Below are 25,294 nucleotides of genomic sequence, written 5' to 3'. Positions count from 1 at the left end.
CATTAATTCTTATGGGGAAATTGGATTCGCTTAACATCATTTCGCTTAAAGTAGCATTTTTCAGGAACATAACTACAATGTTAAGCGAGGAGTTACTGTAATTGAAAGTGTTAAGCAGCCTTAGCTATAGGCATCACTTCCAGCACTACCATGACACTAACTGTACCTGACAGTAACTGTACATGACATAGTTACGAGTTACAAGAGATACCTTATGTGTGTAAATGAGAGGGAGAGAAATCTCTGACATATAGTTAAATATTCTGAAAAGTAATTTCTCTATACACAAGCAGTGTTGATTTCAGTGTTCGCAAAGTTAACAAGGGATAGCTACAAAGGAACGAACAAATGGTTCGAGTAGTATGCTCTCATGCCTTTGGCAGTGACCTATGCTCAGTGTTTCAAAGAAAAGTGAAATGCCCTTTCTTTCTCTTTTTATAATACCTCTAGTGAATTGTGCAATACTTTCCTATCGGGTAGGGGTGAGTGGGGAATCTTTTCCTGACATTAGCTAAACAATCTGGTTCTTTCCTGAAGCATCAAAACTGATAACCCTCATTTTGTTCTAGCTGTAGTAGTGAATTGCGGATGATATATTTATTTCATATATCTAATCTTTTCTGAATTTTATTAAGCTATTTACCTCAGTATCCTGTGGCAGTGAATTACTTTTGTTAATTATGTTGCATTAGACTTCATGTATTTGAACAGTGCTGCTGTTTCATTTTATAAAGTGCGCACAAGTGTGTATTCAAATGGTTTCTCTATCACTCATTTTTACATTCTTGTCTCCATGTTAAATATTTAGACTTCTTTAAAGATGGAGCCCCTATCACATGCACATCCCTATGTTTTGTTGACCTTCTTTAGACTTTTCTGTTTGCTGTGGAACTATGGTATACTGCAGTAATGGGGGTATGAAACTATCCTGGAAAGAGACATACGTGGGGAAGTTCAGTACTACTGAAGTAAAACTTGAACTGAGGATAAAGCAATAGAATATATTGGGATGCAAATCCCAGTGCATAAAAAAGCAAACTATGTGATATATTATAGCCCTCTAAATCAAAATAGTACACAATATTGAGAGAGATCACATGCCATCAAACTACTAAAACAGGAATGTACAAATTCAAATATTTACTGTCCTAATTTCACATTGGGACATAGTTTGGAGAAGCAACGCTGTAACAATTGAAAGTTTGTTTTTAAAAATAGTTTTTTGTTTGTGCTTCTTTGCTCTTTTCTCAATGATTCATTCAGATTTTGCTACTTGGTTTTTAGGTTGTCAGATTCCATCCTATTTAAATAGTTTAGTGTGTATTCTGATAGGTGAATAACATCCTCATCTTCATCTCTGTTTATTTTGGATAAAATCAAGCAGAAACTGTCGTACTGTCTTAAACTTGTGCATTCAGCCTTTTACACTTAAATGTGTGTAACTGTGTTCTGTAACTTTCATTCTTCTTTAATTTAGTCTCGTAACCTCTCATCATTATTTTCCTTGTGTGTGTGACATACATAGAATGTACTATAATAGTAATTTTTGTATTTAAAGTACACACGTTCTAATTATATAGTATCAGAGGGGTAGCCGTGTTAGTCTGGATCTGTAAAAAGCAACAAAGAGTCCTGTGGCACCTTAGACTAACAGACGTACTGGAGCATAAGCTTTCTTGGGTCTGACGAAGTGGGTATTCGCCCACGAAAGCTTATGCTCCAATACGTCTGTTAGTCTATAAGGTGCCACAGGACTCTCAATTGCGTTCTAATGATAATAATTTGTATATACAGAATATGCATATTAGACTGCATCTTAAAATTGGAGCCCTGAGCGATACAAAATGTATATCCGTGGATAGAAAGCTGATATCTGCGGAGCTGCAGGGCTCCAGTGACAATGAACAAGACCAGCAGGACTATGGCCAGTGACTGGGCCAGGAACTGCAGCGGCAACAGCAGCAGCACGTTGGGCCACCGCTCGTAGGAGCCAGCATCCAGCCTGGGCAGCTCCAGCATGGCTGTGCTTCCCCAAGCCCTGCCCACTGGGCCGGGCACCAGGTTCACTGGCAGCTATCACTGGTCATGTGTGCAAGCAGCTCACAGGCCCTGAGACAGGAGTCTTACACCGCTGCGACTGGCAGCCCAACATGCTGCTGCTTTTGACATTGCGGTTCCTAGCCTGGTCACTTGCCATGGCCCAACCCTGCTAGTCTTGCTCATTGTTGCGAGAGCTCGGCAGCTCCATGGATATCCGCTTTATATCCGTGGATATACATTTTGTATCCGTGCCGAGCTCTACTTAGAATTTCACTAAAATGCTAATTTGATTTCACTACAATGCTAATTCTATACTTATATTAACGGGAGCAATTTTTGTAGTATCTTTTTAATAGAACAACAGTATCTTGATGGAAAGAAACAGAAAATAAATATTTTAAGAATAGATATGAAAAGACTGTCTTTGCAAAACTAGTTTTGTAAAGAACAGAGTCTGGATATGTGTTGGTTTTTTCAGAAGTTCTAGATGGCTCAATTCTGTCTTTTATGATAGTTCGAGAACCAGTATCAGACCAGTGTTACCAAATCTGAAGAAATTGTTCCCACCTTTGAAGTATCCTGAAAATCTTTTAGAATATCTTTCTTTATCCTCAAAATTTAGTATGTGACCCCAAGTTTTATTTATTTCACCACCTTCAAACTGGGCTCTGAATACAGAATTACACCTCTACCCCGATATAACGCTGTCCTCGGGAGCCAAAAAATCTTACCGCGTTATAGGTGAAACCGCGTTATATTGAACTTGCTTTGATCCACCAGAGTGCGCAGCCCCGCCCCCCCGGAGCGCCGCTTTACTGCGTTATATCCGAATTCGTGTTATATTGGGTCGCGTTATATCGGGGTAGAGGTGTATTAATTTCCTTGTTGACATTTTAATGGTGGTCACCACCAGAATTTTTCACAAATGTAATGACTTTATCTTCATAACACTGTTGTCAGATAAGATGGTATTATCTCCATTTCACAGATGGGAAGTAGAGGTACAGAGAGACTAACCAAATTCTTGGTGCCCTACTTGAGATATCTAGGGCCTGTTTTTTTTCCAGAGTATTTAGTATTATAAAATACTTCATATGTTCAGAGCAGAGCTATCATTGACTTCATTTTGCTGTGAGTGCTTAGTACTTCTGCAAATCAGACCCCGGGGTCTCAATTTGGGCACCCAGAACATGAGGAATGTGAAAAATTTGCTTAAATGACTTGTCCAACACGTCTTTCAACTTCTGCAACAGCCTCATGGACTACAGTGGGGTTGAAACCTTTAGACTTACAGACAGATGTCTACCACTACGCTCATAGTATCTGATAACAGTTGTAGGTTGTCCACCTCTGTGACTGGACCAACCACTAGAGAGGGAGATAAAATCTACATTTTGCCAGCTATTTGCAGACAGCATCAGAAGAATTTCAAAATTTTAGAATCTTGGTTCTATTCTATTCTTGGTTCTGGAGGGGAGAGTGTTCTAGTGCATGGGTTCCCAAACTGTGGTACATGTACCACTGGTCATATGTGAGTATATTGGAAGTGACCCTCTACAACAGGCTGGTCTGTCCCCTTTAAGGTGTAATTGGGTTTGGGGCCAACAAACCCACCACTGTTCCATGACGTGGCTCCTTTTAAGGAAACAGGTATTCAAGGGAGTAGCAAACTAGTTGGGCAGTGGGGTCAGATGTTAATCATGTATTTACCTCCATAACATGATAAAACTCAGGTGCTGGGTGACTCCAAGAATCACAGGGCAGACAGCCTGGAGAAGAGAATTTGTAGGAGAGCATCAAGTCAGATCAGGGGTTCTCTGGCTTGGGAACCAGAAGGGAGACTGGTGGGCTGGGGAAGCCTGCCTGAATCACAGCACAACCCAAGGAGGGCTGTGAGGCCCCAGAACCAAGGGAAAGAAGTGCATGAGTTCAAGGACCAAGGGAGGCTGTGTGGAATGGGATTGGAATCTGGATACTGGTGGGGTGGGGAAGTATGCTTGAATCACAGCACGGCCCCATAAAGGAGGGCTGTGGAATCCCTCAACCAAGAGAAAGGAGTTGTGAATTTGAGGACCAGGGTACTCGAGTTATTTACTCATTGTAGACAGAGCTGCTCTCCCTGGTACTGCTGGTCTCTTTTGCACTCTCCTTTTTCTCTTTAGTTTTATCTCAGTTCCTTGACTAGATTCTTCTCAGACTTTCTCATGTCCATATTAAACTTTCCTCCCTTGCCACCACTTCAAGGCCCCCTACTGTTGTTGTTACTGTAGCATCCTCCTTTTCTAACTGTCAAGGAACTTTCTTACAATATTTCATCCTTTCTCCTCTATCTAGGACATCACCCAAATCATTCCAGTTTCTGCTTTAATAATAATAGAAAAAAAATCATCCCATATATATTACATTATACTTCACATATTATTTGGATGGGAAGAGTGAGTAGGTTCTTTCTAGGCTGCTGTCATTCTGTAAATCTAACTTGTAGGCATGGCACATATCATGTGATACGAGAACTCAAGGCCCAGAATCCCCTCTTCTCCTGCAGTCCCTCTTAATTAATGAATTATATCTACGTGCCAGCATAAACCTGGGCCTCATAGATGTGCTGCAACAAATCGGATTTTTTTTAGCTGAGTTATAACTGGAACCTGTTCAATTTTACAAAAAGTGGTGATGACAGATGTCTGACTCTCATCCATGGTCTCTGATTAGAGGTCATAAAACATTAGTTGTTAACTTTCTGGGGTGAAGTTTTTAACTTGCTGGGGTGTATATCCCTATGGAGAGGAAGAATAGTCCCAGTGGTAAGGGCCTGTGACTCTGGAAATATGGGCTCAATTCCCTGCTCTGTCACAGACTTCCTGTGCGACTAAAGCAAGTCATATAGGGCCCAATTTTTAAAAGTATTTAGGTGCCCAAATGTGCAGATAGGCACCTAGTGGGATTTTCAAAAGCACTGAGGTGTCTGACACTAGTTACCTATCTACATCTTTGTGCTCTCTGGGACGGTATGGACAGACCTTTCATTTGTTCCCAGGGTCTTGGATTTCATTTAAACCAAAACCAAAACATCTATTATGGTTTCAAAGGAAACCGTCAAAATGTGAATTTACTGTAACTGGGACAGAAATGTCTGCCTGAGTTTGCAGAGATCCTGGAGCAGCTCTGAGTGTTGTGAATTGCCCCATTCATCTCAATGGGCATTAATAAAGATTTTTTTTGATGCTTTAAAAGTTATCTGTTTCACTGCATATTAAAGCATGCCGGAAAGGTGAGGAAATATATTCTGAAGATATACGCTAGCATTTCTTAAATTGGGAGTGCATGAAGGACTAGCTGGCGCAGAGAGAGAATAGAAATACAGGTATAACATAAAATATTACATTTAACATAAAATAAATACAAGGAACACTGTACTGATTCATTATTAATTTTCATATTAAATATAACTTCCGTTTTAAAATATAAATTAGGCTGTTTGCAGTATCTACAGTTTGTTGCCCTGGCGTTTTGCAGAAACTAAAAGACCTTGCTAAAGAATTTAGATCCAGCTTGCTGCAGGGCTTGTGTGTGTAGATGCATAATTTGTATATACTCGCACTTAGCATACTTTGTATTCTGCTTGCACATTCTTCTGCAGCTTTCCTCAATATATTCAGACTGTAGTGAGAAGTGGTTTACAATGAATGTCACAAATTTTGTTGTTTTAGTTAAATAACATAGGTATGGGACATCAGAAGAGATAATTATATGGTTGTGATGATTGCTGCCTTGTTTTTAGGGTTCTGATGATTGCCTTGTAAAAATCTGGGCAACAGATGATGGAAGGTTGTTGACAACTTTAAGAGGACATGCAGCTGAAATATCTGACATGGCTGTGAACTATGAGAACACCATGATTGCTGCAGGGAGCTGTGATAAAATGATCAGAGTTTGGTGTCTTCGAACATGTGCACCCTTAGCAGTTTTGCAGGGTCACAGTGCATCCATAACATCACTACAGGTAACAATCTTTCTGTCTTTCTACAAATCACATAAGTGAGGAAGTGGATTGCAGCAATAACAGTTTTTTTCTGTGAAGTTTGTTTTAGTAAGAAATGTGCAACAGGTAATTCAATTGTAAAGGATGGACAAGGAGCTTTGAAAAATTGAGTGGTCCCTTTAGTTTTGTTTTTTTTTATGTCATAAATGTGCGACAGACTCAAGACATGATTTTTGTCCCGAAGATCTGATCCCGAAGATTCTGTTCTGATTCTGCAAAAACACATGCTTCCCTTTATGCACATGTATAGTCCTGTTGAAGTCAGTGGGACTACTTGTATATAAAGTTAGGTACGTAAGTCTTTGCAGGACCAACACCTAAGTTATGCACAAGTGATGATAAATATTGGGTGTGGTAGAGAGAAGATTGTCAAGCATTAAAAGAACAAGTTCATTAGATGATTTGTTTAATAATTCACAGCACTTGTCATTTATAAAAGAGAGCTTATTGTAAGGCTGTTTCTATTCCTTATATTTGTAAAGGTCTTTCCTTGGGTGCTTGTCCCTATTGGTGTTTCACTCTAGGTGCACATGCACCCAAGATTGGAGATTTTTTGCTAGCAGTGCCTGTTTCATCTGTGCATACTTGGACTGAGATGTAGCTCTCGTTTTTTTTTTTTTTTTTTTCAGTTCAGTATCTTTGGACTGTATTTTTAAAAGAGAACTTAAATGTTTGTGCAAAATAAAATCCATACCCCTCCTTCTTTTGTTTAGTATTATGTGAATTGATTATGCTAAAATCTCCCAGCTTCAGATATTGTGAAGTGAGCACTTCCCTCTCAGTGATGACTCTACTTGCTGCCTTTTTTGTTTGAGGGGACATGAGACTTGCCTAAAGTGCAGTATCTGTAGGTTATTTTCCGGAAGAACAAGCAATTCCAGGGAGATGAGGCTAAAAATGTGGGGGTTTTGTTTTTTGTTTTTCCCCTCTCCAAGTGGTCAGCCTCAAATTTGGGCCCACCTGACGCCACTGTACAATGGACAGAAGAGCCAGAGTGTGCTTCTTTCAGCTTGGCATTGGTTAGCTCCAGAGCGCATGCAGTTAAGCTTACCTTAAAGGATAGGAGGAGCCAGGGGAAAGTAGAAGCGAAAAGTTAAACACCCTCCCAAGGAAATGAGACAAAGCTCCCCTTATATCTTTTTTTTTTTTTTTTTAAGTTGAAATTGCCTCTTCGTTCCAAGATGAGTGAAGCTCCACAACCTGGTGCAGGTACAGATGGAGCATTGAAAGAGTGTGGAACCAGCTCTGCGGCACTGATGTCATAGGACCCTATGATCATGCCCAGTACTAAGTCTCTTGTTACAGTACCCACCATCGGCATCAGCTGCTACCACATCATTGATACCAATTGATGCATTGTAGAAAGCAGATCAGTACTGAGTGCTTCATCAACAGTAAAGAGAATGATCCAGCTTCACAGTACTGATTCAATGCGTGGTATTAGGGGACCTACAAATGTCTGAGCCCAAATCCCCATTGCTGTCAGGAGGCTTACATTTATCTCCAGTACAGGACTCAGTTATTTCCTCAGTACCAGTCTCCTCCCTGCTACTAATCTTAAGAGAGGGACAGCTTCATTTCAGTCCCATTCCCACTGTTCCTCCTCTGGAGTCAGATGTATCGTATTCATTGTCTGACTCCCAGAACAGAGTGAGCGATTCACTTACATATTTCCCTACAGCCTGTTCATAAGACCATAAGAACAGCCATACTGGGTCAGACCAATGGTCCATCTAGCCCAGTATCCTGTCTTCTGACAGGGGCCAGTGCCAGATGAACAGAAGAGGGCAATTCCATTTGATCCATCCCCTGTGGTCCAGTCCCAGCCTCAAATTTTGGCTCAGAAAGGTAGTCCAAGATGTCCCATTATTCCAGATAAAGGGATTATCAGGCTCCTCATATGCCCTGATATCCATCTCCCTGAGGCCCCCCCCCTTTTTTTTTTTTTTACCGGTACAGTGCTGTTCAGTGGCCAAATTGGGAACCCAGGGACTCTTGTAGAGGACCTCCTTTCCAGTATCCTCTCAAAGAGAGTGATGAAGAGAAAGAAGCAGAAGTCCGCTAAGCCTCGTGGGTCTTCTGTGCATACTCAATATCAGGAGGAACTCTCTGAAGGAAAAGACTAGCTCAGCCTCTGAAGTCCTTTCCTTGTCTTCTGTGGATGAGGCAGTGATACCAGCCTCACTATTATGTACTGACTACTTTAAGAGCTTTTAAGAACTTATGAAGAGGGTAGTGAATTTGTTCCAAATCCTGTTAGAGGAAGTCCTGAGAGGCTCTTTATAAACTATTAGACATCCTTCATACTATTATGCTGGGGCAAATCATGCTTCTGATTAATGATGCTCACTTGGAGCCTGCAAAGACTGTATGGCATACTCCTACTATTACTTCTTCTTCTTCTAAAAAGACTGAGAAGAAATATTATTTTCCTGCAAAAGAAGCTGAATACTTGTACTTCCATCCAGTACTATGCTATCTTTTGATAGCTGCAGCTAATGAGAGAAATAAACAGTACTATTCTAAGAGAGCCCCATTTAATACTAATGTAAAGCATTTAGACTTTTTGGACAAAAACTATTCTGTTGTAAGTCTGCAGTTTCAAATTTCTAATTACCAAGTTCTCATGGCAAAGTATGATTTTCACAACTATAATAAATTCACAAATTTTGTTCACAAGTTGCCAAAGGAATACAGGGAGCCATTTCGGTCATTGATAACGGAATGTCATTTAATAACAAGACCTTCATTACAGGCTTCCTTATATGTGGCAGATACCACTTCATGCTCTTTGGTAACCGCTATCATGATGTGTTGGTCATTGTGGCTTAAGTCTTTGAGTATTCTGAAAGAAGTCCAAGCCATAGTGAATAACCTTCCATTAGGGCACCCTGATCTTTTCAGTGAGAGAACAAATGGGTCCCTCCACTCTTTTAAGGATTCCCATGCTGCCTTATGTTCTTTAGACATTTATACTCCAATAATAAAAAGGAAATATGGTAAACTTCAATCTTACCCTAGACAGAGGACAACTCCGTCCTCCTTTTACTAGCTGAGGTCTCCAGAACCTCGAAGGAAAAGTCAGAAACTACAGAAGAGAAATCTGTCTGCTTTCTCTTTGCAGTCTGTGCTAACCAGCAAGCATCCCTTTTGATGGGATTGTGGAGAGCTGCAAAATAATCATTCCTCTAGATCTGGCTGCTGCTCCTTTTTCCCAGACTCCTATTGGAAACTTTCTTTTTTCCAGTATGGGAGAGCATAGAATGCTGTAATAGACAAGGGGATGTTAAAAATTATTACAACTGTTCATGCGATTCAATTCCATGCTTTTCCCGCTCCCCACCCACCTTCCCTATTCCTTTTCAGGAACCCCTCTCAAAGGAGACTTCTTGTCCAGAAAGAGGATTCTCTCCTTCCTTTCTGAGCAATAGAAGCTGTGCCTCATTAACACCAAAGCGAAGTTTTTTTACTTCAAATATTTTCTTGTACCCAAGAAGATGGGAGGTTGGAGGCCAATCCTGGACCTTAAAATGCTCAGCACTTTCATTCACCATTTGAAATTTAAGCATGGTTACCTTAGCTTCCATAATACTGTTGTTAGATCTGGGAGATGGGTTTACAGCTGTTGACCTCCAGAATTATTTCCACATAAATATATTATCTTGTACACAAGAGATTTCTGATTTGTGATTGGTCCAAATCATTACCTATTTAGGGTTCTTTCTCTTTGGCCTGACACTGGCACCAGGGGTATTTATCAAACGGTGGCTGCTTTCCTAAGATAACAGGGCACGATAGACTGTTTATATCTGGGCGACTGGCTTCTCAAGCGAAAGTCCTATCAAGAAGTTCAAAACTCTATGTGAATGGCTCCCCAGCTTTTCCAAACTCTCTGTTTGAGAGTAAAAGAAGAAAAGTCAGTTTTAACACCAACAGAATGTATAGAGTTTACTGGCCTGATACTGTATTCCAGGACAGCAAAAGAGTACTTACCTCACAACAGATTCCAGACTATATCCAGCCTCATCATCCAACTTCAAGTGATTCTTCTTCGAGTGATTGCTCATGCGTATTCCACAGTAGGTGTGCATGCTCGCCACGTGCTCCGGTGCCGGAAGTTTTTCCCCTAGCAGTACCCGTAGGGCGGGAGAGCCCCCTGCGACCCCTGGAGTGGCGCCTGCTGGACGCGGTATAAGGGGAGCTGTGCGCTCCCCCCACCCTCAGTTCCTTCTTGCCACCAGTGAAAGTGCGTCGGAACTGCTTAGCTCCAGCCTTGCTGCAGCTTGTCCCCAGAACGGTTCGTTTGGTAGTACCTGTAGTCAGTTCAGTTTTCAGTGAAGTTTACTTAGTTAGTGAGCCCGGGCCGGAGCATGCCTCGGGATTTAAGTCGTGTGGCTCCTGTGGGTGTTCTATGCCAAGGAGTGACCCGCACACAGACTGTTTGCGCTGCTTAGGAGAAACCCATATCAGCGAAAGGTGCAAGATCTGCAAGTTGTTCAAGCCCCGGACTAAAAAAGAAAGGGACATTAGACTCCGGGCCATCCTGATGGAGTCGGCGCTGGCCTCGACCCCGGCACGCCACTCCGATCCGGTACCCGGCACTGCGGCGTCGGTACGCGGAGATCCTCCGGTACATTCGACTAGTCGGCACCGCTCCCCTTCCACAGGGCATGCCAAGAGGACCGGAAAGACTCCCTCTTCGCAACGGCACCAAGGGAAGTCTGGGACAGAGACTAGGCCAATGTCGGGTAATCCTCGGTCCCCATCAGGCCCTAGGCCTCCGACTCACACGGAGCGGAGTAGCCTGGCCCCTTCGGAGCAGGCCTCTCCGGATGTCTGGATGCCATCTGCGCCCGAAGTCCTTCAGGCGCCTAATGACGTCATGTCCATGCCGGTGCCGGGAGCCCCGCCGATGTTGGCCCCACGCTCCAGAGGCAAGCCGCCACTGGGATTGCCGCAGTCGCCACCGGCCCGGTACCAGTCTCGGTCGAGGAAACATTCCCGATACCGCTCACCGCCCAGTGACCGTTCCCAGTCCAACGCATAGGGTCCATGTGGATTGCCCTCGACGTCGGCTAGACTGTCTTCACGGCGCAAACACAGACGAGACTGTAGCGGATGTCGCCAACAGTCCTTGTCTCGAAGGCGGTACCGCACTTGGTCAAGGCATGACGGTTGACGCCGTTCCCGCTCGGAATTCCGCTCAAAGTCTCCGCCAAGGCCGGCTCCTCACCGTCACGGGTCTGCCCGTCGAGACTGCTCGCAGAGCAGCTACTACCGTCGGTGCCGTTCTCCTGTCTCGAGGTCGCGGTCCCGTGGTCGACGTAGATCCTGGCACCGCCGCCACTCCCGGTCTGAAGGCAGCAGCGTGTCATCCGCCAGCCTGACCTCCGCTCACAGTCGCCCATCTACAGGCCAGGCTAGCTAGCCTGATGGGCCAGCCCCGCCGATGCCTCAGGGAGTGCCATGGCACCGTGCGTTGTGGCCAGCCCAGTGGTACCAGTGGGCATCGTGGCCTCCGGTGCAGCCCCCAGTGGGGGCTCGCTCAGTGGCTGGGGCATCGGAAGCACTATCGGCCTCCATCCCTAGACTGCCGAGGAAAGAGTCGACGGACTCACTTCCTCAGTGCCGTGCCCGGAGTCCGACCAGGTGGTGGACCCTCCGGTGCTGGCCGACACCCAAAGCACCGCACCGGCCTCCTCGCCCCGTCCGGAGGAGCTGATTGCGGCCCTGCCCCCCTCCGTCCCGCAGGAGGACTACCGGACCCATCAAGAATTACTAAAAAGGGTGACAGCAAGCCTCCATCTCCAGGCAGAGGAAATGGAGGAGCCCTCAGACTCCCCGTTCAATGTTCTGTCCCCCTCGGCACCGGGCAGGGTGGCCTTGCCGCTCCACGAAGCAGTGGCGAGAATTTCAAGTGCCCTGTGGCAAACACCAGCCTCGTTGGCTCCCATCTCTAAGAAGGCGGAGCGCAAGTACTTTGTACCCACTAAGGGGCACGAGTATCTGTATACCCACCTGGCGCCCAACTCCTTGGTGGTCGAGTCGGTCAACCACAGGGAGCGATGGGCGGGCAGCCCTGACCCCAAAGAACAAAGACTCTCGGAGGCTGGATGCTTTCGGGAGAAAAATGTATTTGTCGTCAAGCTTCTAGCTGAGAGTAGCAAACCATCAGGCTCTCCTGGGTCACTACGAGTTTAATCTCTGGGGATCCCTCCCCAAGTTCGAGGACTCCCTCCGGGAGCGCAATAGAAAGGAGTTTAAGGCGCTCGTGGAGGAAGGGGCAGCTGCCACAAGGGCGTCTCTGCAGGCCACTTCGGATGCAGCGGACACGGCTGCACGGTCCACGGCTTCGGCGGTGTCCATGAGACAGGCGTCCTGGCTTCTGCTCTCTGGGCTATCTAGCAAAGCGCAGTCATCAATGCAGGATCTCCCTTTTGACGGGAAGGTGCTGTTTGCGGAGGAAACGGACACAAGGCTGCACGGCATGAAAGACTCCCGCACGACCCTCCAGACCCTGGGTCTCTATGTCCCTGCTCCGGCAAAACCCAAGTTCAAGCCACAGCAGGCTCCCGCCCAGGCTGCCCTCCCAAAATACGAGGCTGCCCATAAAAAGCAACGGGACTATAAGAAACGCCCGCAAGGACAATACCGGCCTGTCCCCCAGCCTGGGTCCTCTAAGGGCAAGCAGGCGGGTAAAAGGCGGTTTTGACGGGACGCTTGGGGGTACCCCGCCAGTTTTCAGCAGGGATCCATCCCCAACAAAGCTCCCTTTTTCCAATTGATTGTGTGTGTTCCTCCCGGAATGGTCACGGCTCACCTTGGATCGTTGGTCAACACCATCTCCCAAGGTTACAACCTCCAGTTTACCTCCTACCCGCCCAACCACCCCCTGGCCCCGCCCCTCTCAGGGGCCTTGCCGCTCCACGAAGCAGTGGCGAGAATTTCAAGTGCCCTGTGGCACATAATTCACCACCAGATGTCAGGGTAGAGCTCATCCTGACACTGCTTACATCCTCCCCCCAGCCGAGAATTTGTCGTCCCGACAAATCACACCCTATATACCAACTCACTGGTTCCCTCCAAAGGGCCTCAGATAGCCCACTTTAGCTTCCACAAGCCTGTGTGCTAAACATATTGGTTCCTCACTAGTCACCCCAGGTGCATCATAAGTCAACCGTTTTACTGGTCTTATTACCCTGTCTCATCTATTGAGACTCTCTGTTACCGTGGTAGAGTGGACAGCGTCTTGAACGACAGATGGGGAGGTTTCCTTTGAGGGCCCCTCGGCTACTGGCATAGGCCCCTGCAGTTCTAGTTCTAACAGTGGAGGGTCCAAGGTGCCCAGGACATCCTCCACCTGTATGTCTCCACTGTCCAATAACCTGTGTGTGTCATCACATGGGGGTCCCACCAGTGGCCCAGTGGTGTCAGGAATGGGCCTAAATACTTCTGCCATGGGGTTTAGGGCGGAAGAGGAGGAGCTCTCTTTTGATGCTGATCGAGACTGAAATCTTGTCTCCATCCCAGGATACACCATGGTTGTGTCTTCCTCCTCAGACTCACTCTCGCATGTGCTGCATAGGGGTAGGTTAGCTGCAGGGGGCTCGTGTGATGGGTCCTCAGGGGACCCATCACACGAGGCTGTGCTCGAGCAGGAGGTCGGGAGGCTTCTAGAACTAGCAGCGATAGAGGCGGTGCCCAAGGAGTTCCTGGGCAAGGGGTATTACTCCCAGTATTTCCTTATCCCGAAGGCCAAAGGGGGGCTCAGACCCATACTGGACCTGCGAGATCTGAACCAGTATTTGGTAAAACTCAAGTTTTGCATGGTTTCCCTGGCCTCCATCATCCCTTCCCTGGATCCCAGGGATTGGTACACGGCCCTAGATCTACAGGACGCATACGTCCACATATTAGAGGGGCACAGGCACTTCCTCCGTTTTGTAGTGGGAGAGAATCACTACCAATTCACGGTCCTCCTGTTTGGTCTGTCCACTGCCCCCAGGGTTTTTACAAAATGCCTGTCGGTAGTAGCAGCCTACCTCAGGCGCCAGTGGGTCCAGATAGTCCCCTATCTGGACGAGTGGCTGGTCAAGGGCACCTCCTGATCACAGGTGAGGGATCATGTGGCACTCCTCCTGTCCACATGCACTGCCCTGGGCCTGTTGGTAAACAACACCAAGTCCACGTTAGTCCCGGTCCAACGTATAGAGTTTATCGGGGCGCTCCTGGACGCAACGTTGGCCAGGGCCTTTCTCCGCCCAGACAGGTTCGAGACCCTGAAAGGGCTCATCGACTTGATCGTAAGGTTCCCGGTGACGACAGCCAGGTCCTGCCTACAGCTGCTAGGTCACATGTCGGCGTACACGTATGAGGTCCGCCATGCCAGGCTCAGGATGAGGCCCCTCCAACTCTGCCTGGCCTCGCAGTTCTCCCAAGCCACGGACAGGTTGGACAAGGTCCTCACCATGCCGAACTCGGTGACCGCCTCCCTACGGTGGTGGTCCACACCGAGCAACATGCTCCGGGGGGTCCCGTTCAGGGACAGGGTCCCGTCCGTGGAGCTGGTGTCCGATGCATCGGACTTGGGCTGAGGAGCCCATGTGGGGAATTTTCAGACCCAAGGCTTATGGTCTCCGCAAGACCTGACCCTTCACATAAACATCAAGGAACTCAGGGCGGTGCGGCTGGCGTGTACAGCCTTCCGCTCACACCTGAAGGGCAAGATAGTCATATTTCTCACGGACGACACGGTCTTGATGTTCTATATCAACAGGCAAGGCGGGGCCTGATCCTCTGCCACGAAGCCCTCAGTCTGTGGGACTTCTGTATAGCCCACAACATCCACCTAAAAGCCTTTCACCTACCGGGCGCCCGGAACGTGAGGGCGGATCGCTTGAGCAGGGATTTTTTCTCTCAGCAAGAGTGGTCTCTACACCCGGAAGTGGCCCTCCAGGTGGACCTATTCGCGATCCGACAGAACCGACGATGCCCTCGGTTCTGCTCCAGAGGGGGCCTGGGGAGGGGCGCTATCTCTGATGCCTTTATCCTGTCCTGGTCAGGCCAACTCCTATACGCTTTTCCCCCGTTCCTGCTGATCAGCAGGGTCCTAGAGAAAATAAAGACGGACAAGGCCAGGGTCCTCCTCATTGCCCCGGCGTGGCCCAGGGAGCACTGGTACGGGACCCTCTTGGGCCTGGCGGTGGCTCCGCCGTGGCTGTTGCCACTCCGCCCGGACCTGCTCTCTCAGGACCGGGGCAGTCTCCTCCACCCCAACCTCAAAGCTCTTCACCTCACGGCGTGGCTGCTCAGTGGCTAGGTGGCAAGGAGAGGACATGCTAAGCTCCGGTTCAGCGCATCCTCCTTGAGAGTAGATGGCCCTCCACTCGCTGGTCCTACATGGCGAAGTGGTCTCGTTTTGCTAGGTGGGCGACCGACCAAGGTGTATCCCCAACGGCTGCCCCGATCCCGCTTATCATTGATTACCTCCTCCGCCTGAGGACCCACGGCCTGGCGCCCTCATCAGTCAGGGTGTATCTGGCAGCCATATAGGCTTTCCATCCCCCAGTGCAAGGACACCCGGTGTTCTCCCATGCTATGACTGGCCGGTTCCTTAAGGGTTTGGACCGGCTTTACCTGTATTCTAAGCCCCTGGTACCGCAGTGGGACCTAAATCTGGTGCTGGTTCGGCTTACGGGGGCCTCGTTTGAGCCGCTGGCCACGTGTTTCTGGTCTCACCTCTCATGGAAGGTGGCCTTCCTGGTTACTATCACGTTGGCCAGGCGGGTCTCGGAGCTCAGGGCCCTGACCTCCGAGCCGCCGTACACGATCTTTCATAAGGACAAGGTCCAGCTCCGCCCACACCCCACGTTCCTCCCAAAGGTGGTCTCCGCCTACCACATGGGTCAGGACATTTTTCTACCAGTCCTTTGCCCCAAACCCCACGCGACTAATGAGGACCGCCGCCTCCACACGCTCGATGTGAGGCGGGCTCTGGCTTTCTACCTCGAGCGAACCAAGCCGTTCAGAATGTCCTTGCAGCTGTTTGTCACCTCAGCTGAGTGCGCGAGAGGCCAACCGATTTCCACTCAGTGGCTGTCCAACTGGATCACTTTGTGCATCCGCTCCTGTTATGAGCTGGAGGGTGTTCCCCCGTTTCCCTTCCGCCCCCCCCCCCCCGCCATTAGGGCACACTTGACCGGCTGCCTTTGTGGCCCACATCCCTATTCAGGACATTTGTAGGGCCGCCACGTGGTCTTCAGTTCACACGTTCACCTCGCACTATGCAATAGTCTCCCAAACCAGGAATGACGCCGGGTTCGGTAGGGCGGTACTCCGTCCCGAGAACTTGTGAACTCCTACCCACCTCCAGCAGATACAGCTTGGAATCACCTACTGTGGAATACACATGAGCAATCACTCGAAGAAGAAAAGGCAGTTTTTCCGTAAATGGTGTTCTTCGAGATGTGTTGCTCATGTCTATTCCACATCCCGCCCTCCTTCCCTGCTGCCGGAGTTGACTGGCAAGAAGGAACTGAGGGTGGGGGGAGCGCGCAGCTCCCTTTATACCGCGCCAGGCAGGCGCCACTCCAGAGGTTGGGGGGGGGGCGCTCCTCCCCCCACGGGTACTGCTAGGGGAAAAACTTCCGGCACCGGTGCACGTGGTGAGCACGCACACCTACTGTGGAATTGACTTGAGCAACATATCTCGAAGAACACCAGTTACGGAAAAAGGTAACTGCCTTTTCTGCAAATTACAGTAAGATCTTGCCTCAGTCTAATGGGTCCCATGACACTGCATGCGAAACTGCATCTACTTTGGATGTAAGCTTGGTTGAGGACAGTGTATGCCCTGAGCAAACACAGTCTGGACATGATTGTATCAGTTCCACAAAAGATTCTCTTCCTTTTCAATTTGTGGAAAACCTGAATGCAGTTTGTATTGAAGTTTCCTTTGTTCTACCCCTTCCAGTAAGAACGATAGCAACAGATGCATATAGAGTCTAGAAGAGTCACTGTTACATATATCAATATCCTGGAGCTCAGAAGAGTTTACAGCATATGCATACACTTCTTGCCAATGATTCAAGGTCAGCCTAGTCAGATCATGACCAACATGATTACAGTATTTTATATAAACAAGCAGAGAGCACAATCATCTCTTCTGTGCTCATAGGCAATAAGCTGTAAACTCTTCTGGGCTCCAGGATATTGATATATATCAATATATATAACCGGCCAGGTCTGCCGAGCACATTAGCAGATAACCTCCGCAAATAATTTTCCACAGAACATGAATGGGAGATTCAGAAGTCTGTTGTTCAGTTCATTTTCCACCAGTGGTGATGACCGGCAGTAGATTTGTTTGCAACAGACAGGAACAAGAAATGTCAAAAGGTTTTGTTCCAGAGGGGGTCAGAATCCAAACTCTCTGGTTGATATGTTTTTAATTTTTGCAGGAAAATCAAACAGGAAAAGGCAGTAATTATCTTAGTAGTTCCTTCGTGGCTCATACAGTATTGGTTTCCAGAACTACTTTGTTTCTCCACTTATGCTCTGATTCAATTATTTCTGCTGTTGGACTTCTTGACTCAGAACATGGGAATCGTCAGTAAGCCTCTTGACTCAGAACATGGGAATCATCGGTAATCCTGATCCATCTCAACCTAACCACATGTTTTTTGGATGGATGTCAGAACTAGAAAAGATATGTTCTTCAGAGGAGCAAACTATTCTGATCAACAGTAGAAAAGATTCTACAAGAAAAGTGTAGAATACAAAAAGTGGTAGAGATTTGTGGCTTAGTCTGAACTTGTGCTTCTAGAGACCTAAATACGTTATATTTTGGGCTATATCCTTTCGCCAAAGACCTTGGAGAACTCACTCAGCTCTCTTAGGGTACATCTGATGGCTATTAGTGCCTTCCACCCCCATGTAGATAGCTCATTGTTCTTCTTTGAGATGTGTTGTCCCTATGTGTATTCCGTGATCAGCCTTTCTTCCTCTCTGCTTTGGACTCTTCCTGTACTCTTTGGGATCTGTGGTAGAAAAGGGGCTCAAGTGGCAGTTGGTCACACACTGCTCTTTAGCAGAAATCTCTGGTGCATGCGCAACTAGAGTGGAATACATATAGGACAAAACATCTTGAACTCCAGTTACTGTACAGGTAAGTAACTTTTTTTTTATGTTTGGGTTTGCATGTAGACTTGTAGGACTAGGGGATTCATCCATGAGGATTGTTTTAGTGTGGGAAGATAATCCTTCTGACGAACTTTACAATATTTTACCAGTTGGTGTTGCTACCATGTGATTTCCCCCCCCTACTATGTGACCTTTTCCTTTAGTAGTGTTGGGTACTACTTGAGTTTTCAATAAAGACTGAATAATTAGGGTCATTTGTTTGTTTGAGACTGGGACAGCAGTTGAACAAATACTTTTTTTTAACCTGTGGGGGTTTTTGTTTGTTTTTTCCTCCAGTTTTCTCCATTGTGCAGTGGATCAAAGAGATATCTGTCTTCAACTGGAGCAGATGGAACAATATGTTTTTGGCTGTGGGATGCTGGCACCCTTAAAATAAAGTTAGTTGTGTTTTACATGTTCTTAATTATATGTCATGAAAAACTAGTGGTAATGAGTGTTAGAGAAATTTAGTTGGGTACTACTGTCAGCAAATTGAAAATTAACTCATCAGTTAACTTTCTATATGGTTACAGAATATAGTTTTTCTGGTATAAAGTTATAAATTGTCTGTCTGCCTCCTTTAAGGATTAAGTTAGTGCAGCAATGTATTTAGGGTTTTGTAGCGTGAAGCAAATAAATATAGCATCCAACCTCACTGTATTCAATTTAATACATTTCTGTTCAGGTAGACTTTCTGTGGCCTAGCACAGAAGCTGAATTTTTGTATTGATTGATTGATAGATAGATATCTGGTTCCTAATTCCAATTGAAATGGGAGTAGTGCTAAAGAAAGCAGTAGAACTAGAAGGTTCTTAATTCCAAATGTTAGGTGGGAGAAGGTATCATCCTGCTAAAATTCTGAAATATCTTAAAGCATTTTAGTAGGATGATACCTTCTCCCACCTAACATTTGGACACTTCTTTCTCTCATCTTCCTGTAGACTTTTTGCCTATCAGAGTTATTTCTTCCCTCCCCCCCCCCCCCCCCCCCGCCCCGTTTTCCTACTTAAGGTGAGGTGAGTTTGAGCTTGCTTTCCCTCCCAGTAGGTAGCAGCACGTCTGGGTGTTTCTGGATGGTTATGTAGGTATGCTGGTGTCTAAAATGAATCTGAGGAGTAACTTGAGGTGGGGTGCATGTCATCGTCTTGAAAGCATTGTCAAGATATAATGTACTCTGCGACACAACAGAATTAACTTTTGTGAAAACTTTAATGTAGTCTATAAACATGAAATACTATTCATTCTCATTCTACTATCCCCACACAAAATCTGTGGCTCAGTCTTGAAAATATTCATTAACATAAAATTCATTGGTTATTTTTGAGGATGGGATTTTTTTGCTGTGCTCTCCAGGTGGAGTGGCTCCACTTCCGAAGCCTGGGCTTTCATTATGTTGTCCAAGCAGTCTGGTTCAGACCCTTCTTTTCTTTTCTGTGTGCAAGGGAGCTTGTAGCCAGCTTCCTCATCTTATCTTTCAGGTTTTCCAGGCCTTGACTGCTGCACTGTTCTCCAGGCAGTTCATTTTGCCAGTTTACATTTATGGCTCCCCTGTTTCCTGGCTACAAGATGTATTACAGCTCTCACTCTTGACCCTCTGCTATGGGAGCATACACTAATCCAATTAACTCCGCCTTACTAGGAAAACTGAAGAGCAAGAGGCAGCTACAAGCATATCCCAGTAGACTAGAGAGACCAGGGCTGCCAACTTTAATGATTTCATGAAGTTTTTCTTAAAGCCAGAGCTTCTGGAGTCAAGTGTTTAGATGAGAATCTCAGTGTTTTCTTTTAAGAAACAAGGTTTCTAGCCCTTGTTGTGGAGAAAAGCTCAGAAATCTGACCAGAGCATACATTAATGGCTCAAAAACCAGAAGGCAAATAAAAAACTTGGAGAGAGTGAGTGTGTGGGTGGATCGATAGGTTGAGAGTTAAATCTTCTGAATTTTAAGACAATCATATGACTTTGGGGGGCCTACCCCATGATTTTTGAACACATTGGATTGCCAATACTGAGAGACAAAATAAAATGTGGGGTAGTTGGCTGCAGCAGAATTGCAGATTACATGGCAAGAATGCTTAATTCTGTGGTATCTTGGCATGTCAAATCTAACCACCAAAGGATCAGTCCACAAGATCCTGATTGAGATGAATTAAGCAGTTCACACCTCTGAGCTATTGTTTCTGGCTGTCTGCAGACTCAAGCAAACTTCTCTACATCAGTTTACAGTTGTACATGGTTTCCAGTGTGATTTCCTTGGTTACAAGGACTAGAAACATTTTTTCCCCCCTATCAAACCTGAGATTATGGAGCTCCGTTTTGAGGCAAATTCCGCAGTGACAGAATTGTGGAATATATGGGGCTCTGATTATTACATATATATTAATGGGTGCTAGTAAAGGACGAGGGGATGGAGATGTGGGAATGCTGAAGTAGAGGAACAGGGAGACAGAATGGGCAAGTCTATTGAATGTAGAATAAAGGGTCAGTGGAGTGGGGATGTTGAGGCTGCTTAGGATACGGGATCTTTGACTATTTCTCATCCATTCATATCTACAGTACATATCTGTTTAGTTAGATTTTTTTTGTGAGATGTCATGAGCCTGGGGGACAAGTATTGAAGGGAATAGGTGTTTGTTTTAGTTGGTTTAACTGTTTTTTGGGTAGTATAAAGTAGTTATTAGCTAGTTGGCATGTCTTTTGGGGAGGAGGTATAAAGTATGTCTCATAGGATTAGAAATTATGTTGTGTTCATGTCTATAATACTGAAGTAGTGGGTCTCTGGGAAGAATAGGTGGGAAATAGCTGGTAGACACATTATTGGGAAAGTATCAGTGGATAGCCCCAGAGGAGGAAAATCATAATCTCCTCTCCCATTTAATAGTTGAGATCCTCCATTTTAATTATTTACATTGGAGATGGAATTGCAAGAATCAAGGGTTTTCTCTGGCCTCTTGCTTTTCTAGAAGATTCCTCTGCAATACCTAAGCAGCATGATCTCAGCAGCACTCCAGCACAGTAGAAGGTTTCCAGTAGTAGTTTGAAATAGAAGATATTCATTTACAACATGTTGTGCTGCTATGGGGGTGTGATGATCTTCGCTTGTGGGGAGTGTCACCTAGTGGTCAGGGCTTAGGTAGTTCAACTTGTAGAGGGGCTTTTGGTAGGGGAGCCTGGGCCCTCCCACACCCTAGGCTCTGGCCCAGGGTCCTCTGAGGTTAACAAAAGGGTCCAACACCCAAGAGTGCCTCCAGGCTGCCCTCCCTGAACCACTTCCTACCATCCCTCTGTTGTCCACAGTTTGCAGACTGAACAGGAAGGCATGAATGGGGTCAGCTCACCGCATGGCACCTCTTCGTGGTCAGGCATGGTGTGTTAACTCTTTCCTTGGAGCTGCGGCTGCCTCCCCTGGTGCCTTGGCCCTCTAGTCAGTTTAGTTCCAGGTCTCTCCCCTTCAGGGATAGCTCATAAACAGAACAAGGAGAATTAGCACAAATAAACTGAGTACATATGAGAGAGAGGGAGGAATGCTTCCCTCTCATGGTGTACCTGAAGCAAGTCCTCCCTTCTCTCAGGGAGGGATCTTTGGATAGTTGTCGTCAGGGAGGGATCATGCTTTCCCTCAGCACTTTTCTCAGGAGCTGCAAGTTCCAGTCCTGCTCCTGTCCCTGGTCTACCCCCCAAGTGAGCTGTCCTGCTCCCTTTTAACTCCTCCTCCAGCCTGTGCATCTCTTGCATGTGTGGCAGGGCAAGGCTGGCTGAGCCCACAGCAGCTCCTTAACCCCTTGTTGCCCAGTGTGGGGTTTGTATATCCCATCACAGGGGGGAAACACGCTATTTTGCAGAACTAAAGGCAGGATCCTGCTACTTGGAAATCTATTTCTGCTGGAGGAAAGAGGGAGAGATTAATTAAATCTTCCAAACTTTTTTTCCCCCCTCCATCCCAAATCTGCATGGAGGGAAGAAGGCAGGGAAGATTCCTTTGCAAGACAAATGTTGTATCAAAAGTTCTATGAGTATATAGGGCCTTATGGGTGGACATGAGGTTGATGGATAGGGATTTTCTGGGTATGTAACAATGTAATCCATAATTATTTGACAAATATCACATTTAAAACTGGTGTATGCCTTGATTCTCTCATAGGGTATGTCTACATTGGAGCTGGAGGTGTAATTTTGGACAGACGTACCCATTCTTGCTTTGATCGAGCTAGCATGCTAAGAATAGCCATGTAGTTGCAGCTCCATGGTTGGTAGGATGGACTAGTTGCCTTCACTACAATCCTGTCTTCAATCCTAGATATGTATTCGGGGCAGCTAATCCATCCCACTGCCTGTTGAGCCACAGCTATGCTGCTGTTTTTACACGCTATCTCAATCAAAGCTAGTACAGTTATATCAATCTGAGCTGGAAATTACACTTCCAGCTTCAGTGTAGACATACATATTATTGCAGTGGTTGCCTTACTGGTCTACTGTTCTAAGTGAGACAAGGTGGTGAGATAATGTCTTTTGTTGGACCAACTTCTGTTGGTGAGAGAGACAAACTTTCAAGCCTGTTCTAAATAACAGTCTACATAGAACTGTGCAACTTGTCTGATTTAATTTTTTGTGTGTCAATTTTTAAATAACTTCTCAGTCCCAGTTTCTCATGTATTTTAGATATCTGCAGTTAGTAAGCCTCCACCCTAGATATGTGTCAAGTTCAAAATGTCATCTGACATTAAGGTCCTTCCCTCTGATTTATCATTGTACTTGTGTGATTTTATTTTTGTTTATATTGTTACTCGCATATTATGTTAACTGTCTTAGTTATCTTTGGTGCCTTTTTTCCTGCTGTTTGCATTTAATATTGGGCCCTCACTTATGTTCCACTCTGTTGTTCTCTTCCTCCAAACATCCGTACTGCTAATTCTTTAGTACTCAAAAGTCTTATATTTTTTTCTCTTTTTTATGTACACCTCTACCCTGATATAACGCTGTCCTTGGGAGCCAAAAAATCTTACTGCGTTATAGGTGAAACCGCGTTATATCGAACTTGCTTTGATCCGCCGGAGTGTGCAGTCCTGTCCCCCCCGGAGCGCTGCTTTACCGCATTATATCCAAATTTGTGTTATATCGGGTCGCGTTGTATCGGGGTATAGGTGTATTTACTGTTATGTCTTATGGTCTTTTGCTATTATTATGTCCCATACCTCAACACTTAGAACAAATCTGTAAAACTCTGTTGACATTATTACAGTGGGCTATGTTTACCCCCTAACTATCAAGGGACTAGATACTTGGCTGGCATAAATTGGATCGCTGAGATTCTGGACCCCAAGTAGTTTTTAAAAGCCTTAGTACATAATATAAATTGATAGGGGTAGAGAGACAGTTGGGAACGCAGAAATGTCTTATTGCAGTTTTTTTCAACATAAGAACTTAAAGTTCAAAAACTAATGGCCTGGAATTCTAATGGCTTCAGTGAATTTTGGTTGAGGCCAATGGGTCTTCTAAGCTGAAAAGTTTTTCCACCTTTTAAACTGTTGACTGAAATTGTACTAAGTATTTCCATGAGACTGGGAACTTCAATTGTACTTATTATTTGTAATGAGGCCCACAGATCCATGACATTAGACATATTTGTTTTAGGCAGCCAAATGTCTCTGCTCTAGCTGAAGCTGACCAGAACTATCATTTGGTTATAGATGAGGTGTGGCTCCACCTCTGAAAAGCCTGTTAGTTTTGCATCTGCCTCTATAGCTCCAAGAGGGAGGCAGATCAGCTCCACCTTGCTACAGAGCAAATATATACAATTTCTTTTCAATTGGCTTCAGATTTCCAGGTTTCTGCACTCTGCCTTTATTGGCATGGAGATTCCTTTTCTCCTCATAATTACTGGGATTCTCCCTCTACCTCCCTGCTCAACCACACAGAGTGCAGCGTGGAGGAGACTAAGAAGGGGAAAGCCAGATGCAGTCTCCTGTACCTCCCAACTGATTGAGTGCCTAGTCTGGAGATCTGTTCTGGTTCTAGGGAGATTCAGGTCTCTCCCAAATGTTCAGATTGGGGCAGGGTTTCCTGCAGCCTCTCTCCCCCAAGCAGGAGAGTTCCCAGGAAGCAGCAAAATCGTCTTGCTCTGGCACAGACATCCATTCCCTTCCCCTCCCTCCTAAAATAAGGGAGGTTGAAGTGCAACATTAAAGGACCAGAGAAGTTTCTTGCCTAGCTGCCAAAGCCTGCCCATCCCCATCCCCCTCATGCTAACCCCACCCATCCTGCTGGTACAGTTGGACAGCACTGACATGGAAACAGAACTCAGTCTGGAACATACATACAGGTAGCAGCTTGGCCCAACTTTTAAGAAAATCAAACTGACTCGCAAAGAGTTCTCAAACTGTCCAAAATAGAGAGACGGTCCTTGTTAGAGATTCAGTACTCAGAAGAAGCAGAAGAAGGTTCTGCACAAGACAGTTGGACAAGAGGATGGCATGCTGCCTTCCTGTTTCCAGGGCACGAGATGTCACTCTAAGATTGGATGGGCTTTTGAAGATGATGGGCAAGGATCCAGTGGTGATGGTTCATATTGGCACAAATGACATTGCGTCGCGGGATATCTCACAGGTAGTAGATGAGTTTAGAGAACTCAGAAGTCTGCCGAAGAAGAAAAATGTCCAAGCCATCTTCTCTGTGATCCTTGCTGTCCCTCAAGCAAAGGAAGGCAGAAGATTCTGGAAGAGAATCACTGGCTAGGTAAGTGATGTAGGATGGAGGGCTTTGGTTTTATAGAACATGGGTCCATCTTCTATGGGAGAGGAGCTGTATAGTTTGGATGGCCTCCACCTCAGTAGAAGGGGGATCGATCTCCTGGGGGACAGACTGGCTAGAGTAGTCCGAAAGGGGGGAAACTAATAGCAAAAGGGAGGGTAAAAAGAGGGGTGATATGAGCACTCAGTATAAAATGGAGATGTTAGGAAGAAAATTAATCAAGGAACCAAAGGACATGAAGGAAAGCAATTCTTTAATTGCCTGTGCATCAATTCTAGAAGCCTGAG

The 25,294-nt window shown here is 45.9% G+C and overlaps 1 protein-coding gene and 1 long non-coding RNA gene across 3 annotated transcripts in view; one reads left to right on the top strand and one right to left on the bottom strand.

Annotated features, from left to right (window-relative positions):
- The window catches only part of LOC135876850 (uncharacterized), a 1,011,314-nt gene that overhangs the window by 419,812 nt on the left and 566,208 nt on the right, over positions 1-25,294 (bottom strand). The gene's annotated exons all lie outside the window — the stretch shown is intronic.
- Positions 1-25,294, top strand: part of PHIP (pleckstrin homology domain interacting protein) — a 342,291-nt gene that overhangs the window by 114,232 nt on the left and 202,765 nt on the right. The window contains exons 8-9 of the mRNA XM_065402211.1: positions 5,822-6,043; positions 18,560-18,660. Of these exons, the coding sequence (XP_065258283.1) occupies positions 5,822-6,043; positions 18,560-18,660 (323 nt within the window). The remainder of the gene's footprint in view (positions 1-5,821; positions 6,044-18,559; positions 18,661-25,294) is intronic.

This window comes from Emys orbicularis, chromosome 3, assembly GCF_028017835.1.
Source record: "Emys orbicularis isolate rEmyOrb1 chromosome 3, rEmyOrb1.hap1, whole genome shotgun sequence".
In the NCBI taxonomy this organism is placed as follows: domain Eukaryota; kingdom Metazoa; phylum Chordata; order Testudines; family Emydidae; genus Emys; species Emys orbicularis.
This window is presented reverse-complemented; position numbering and strand designations above follow the sequence as displayed.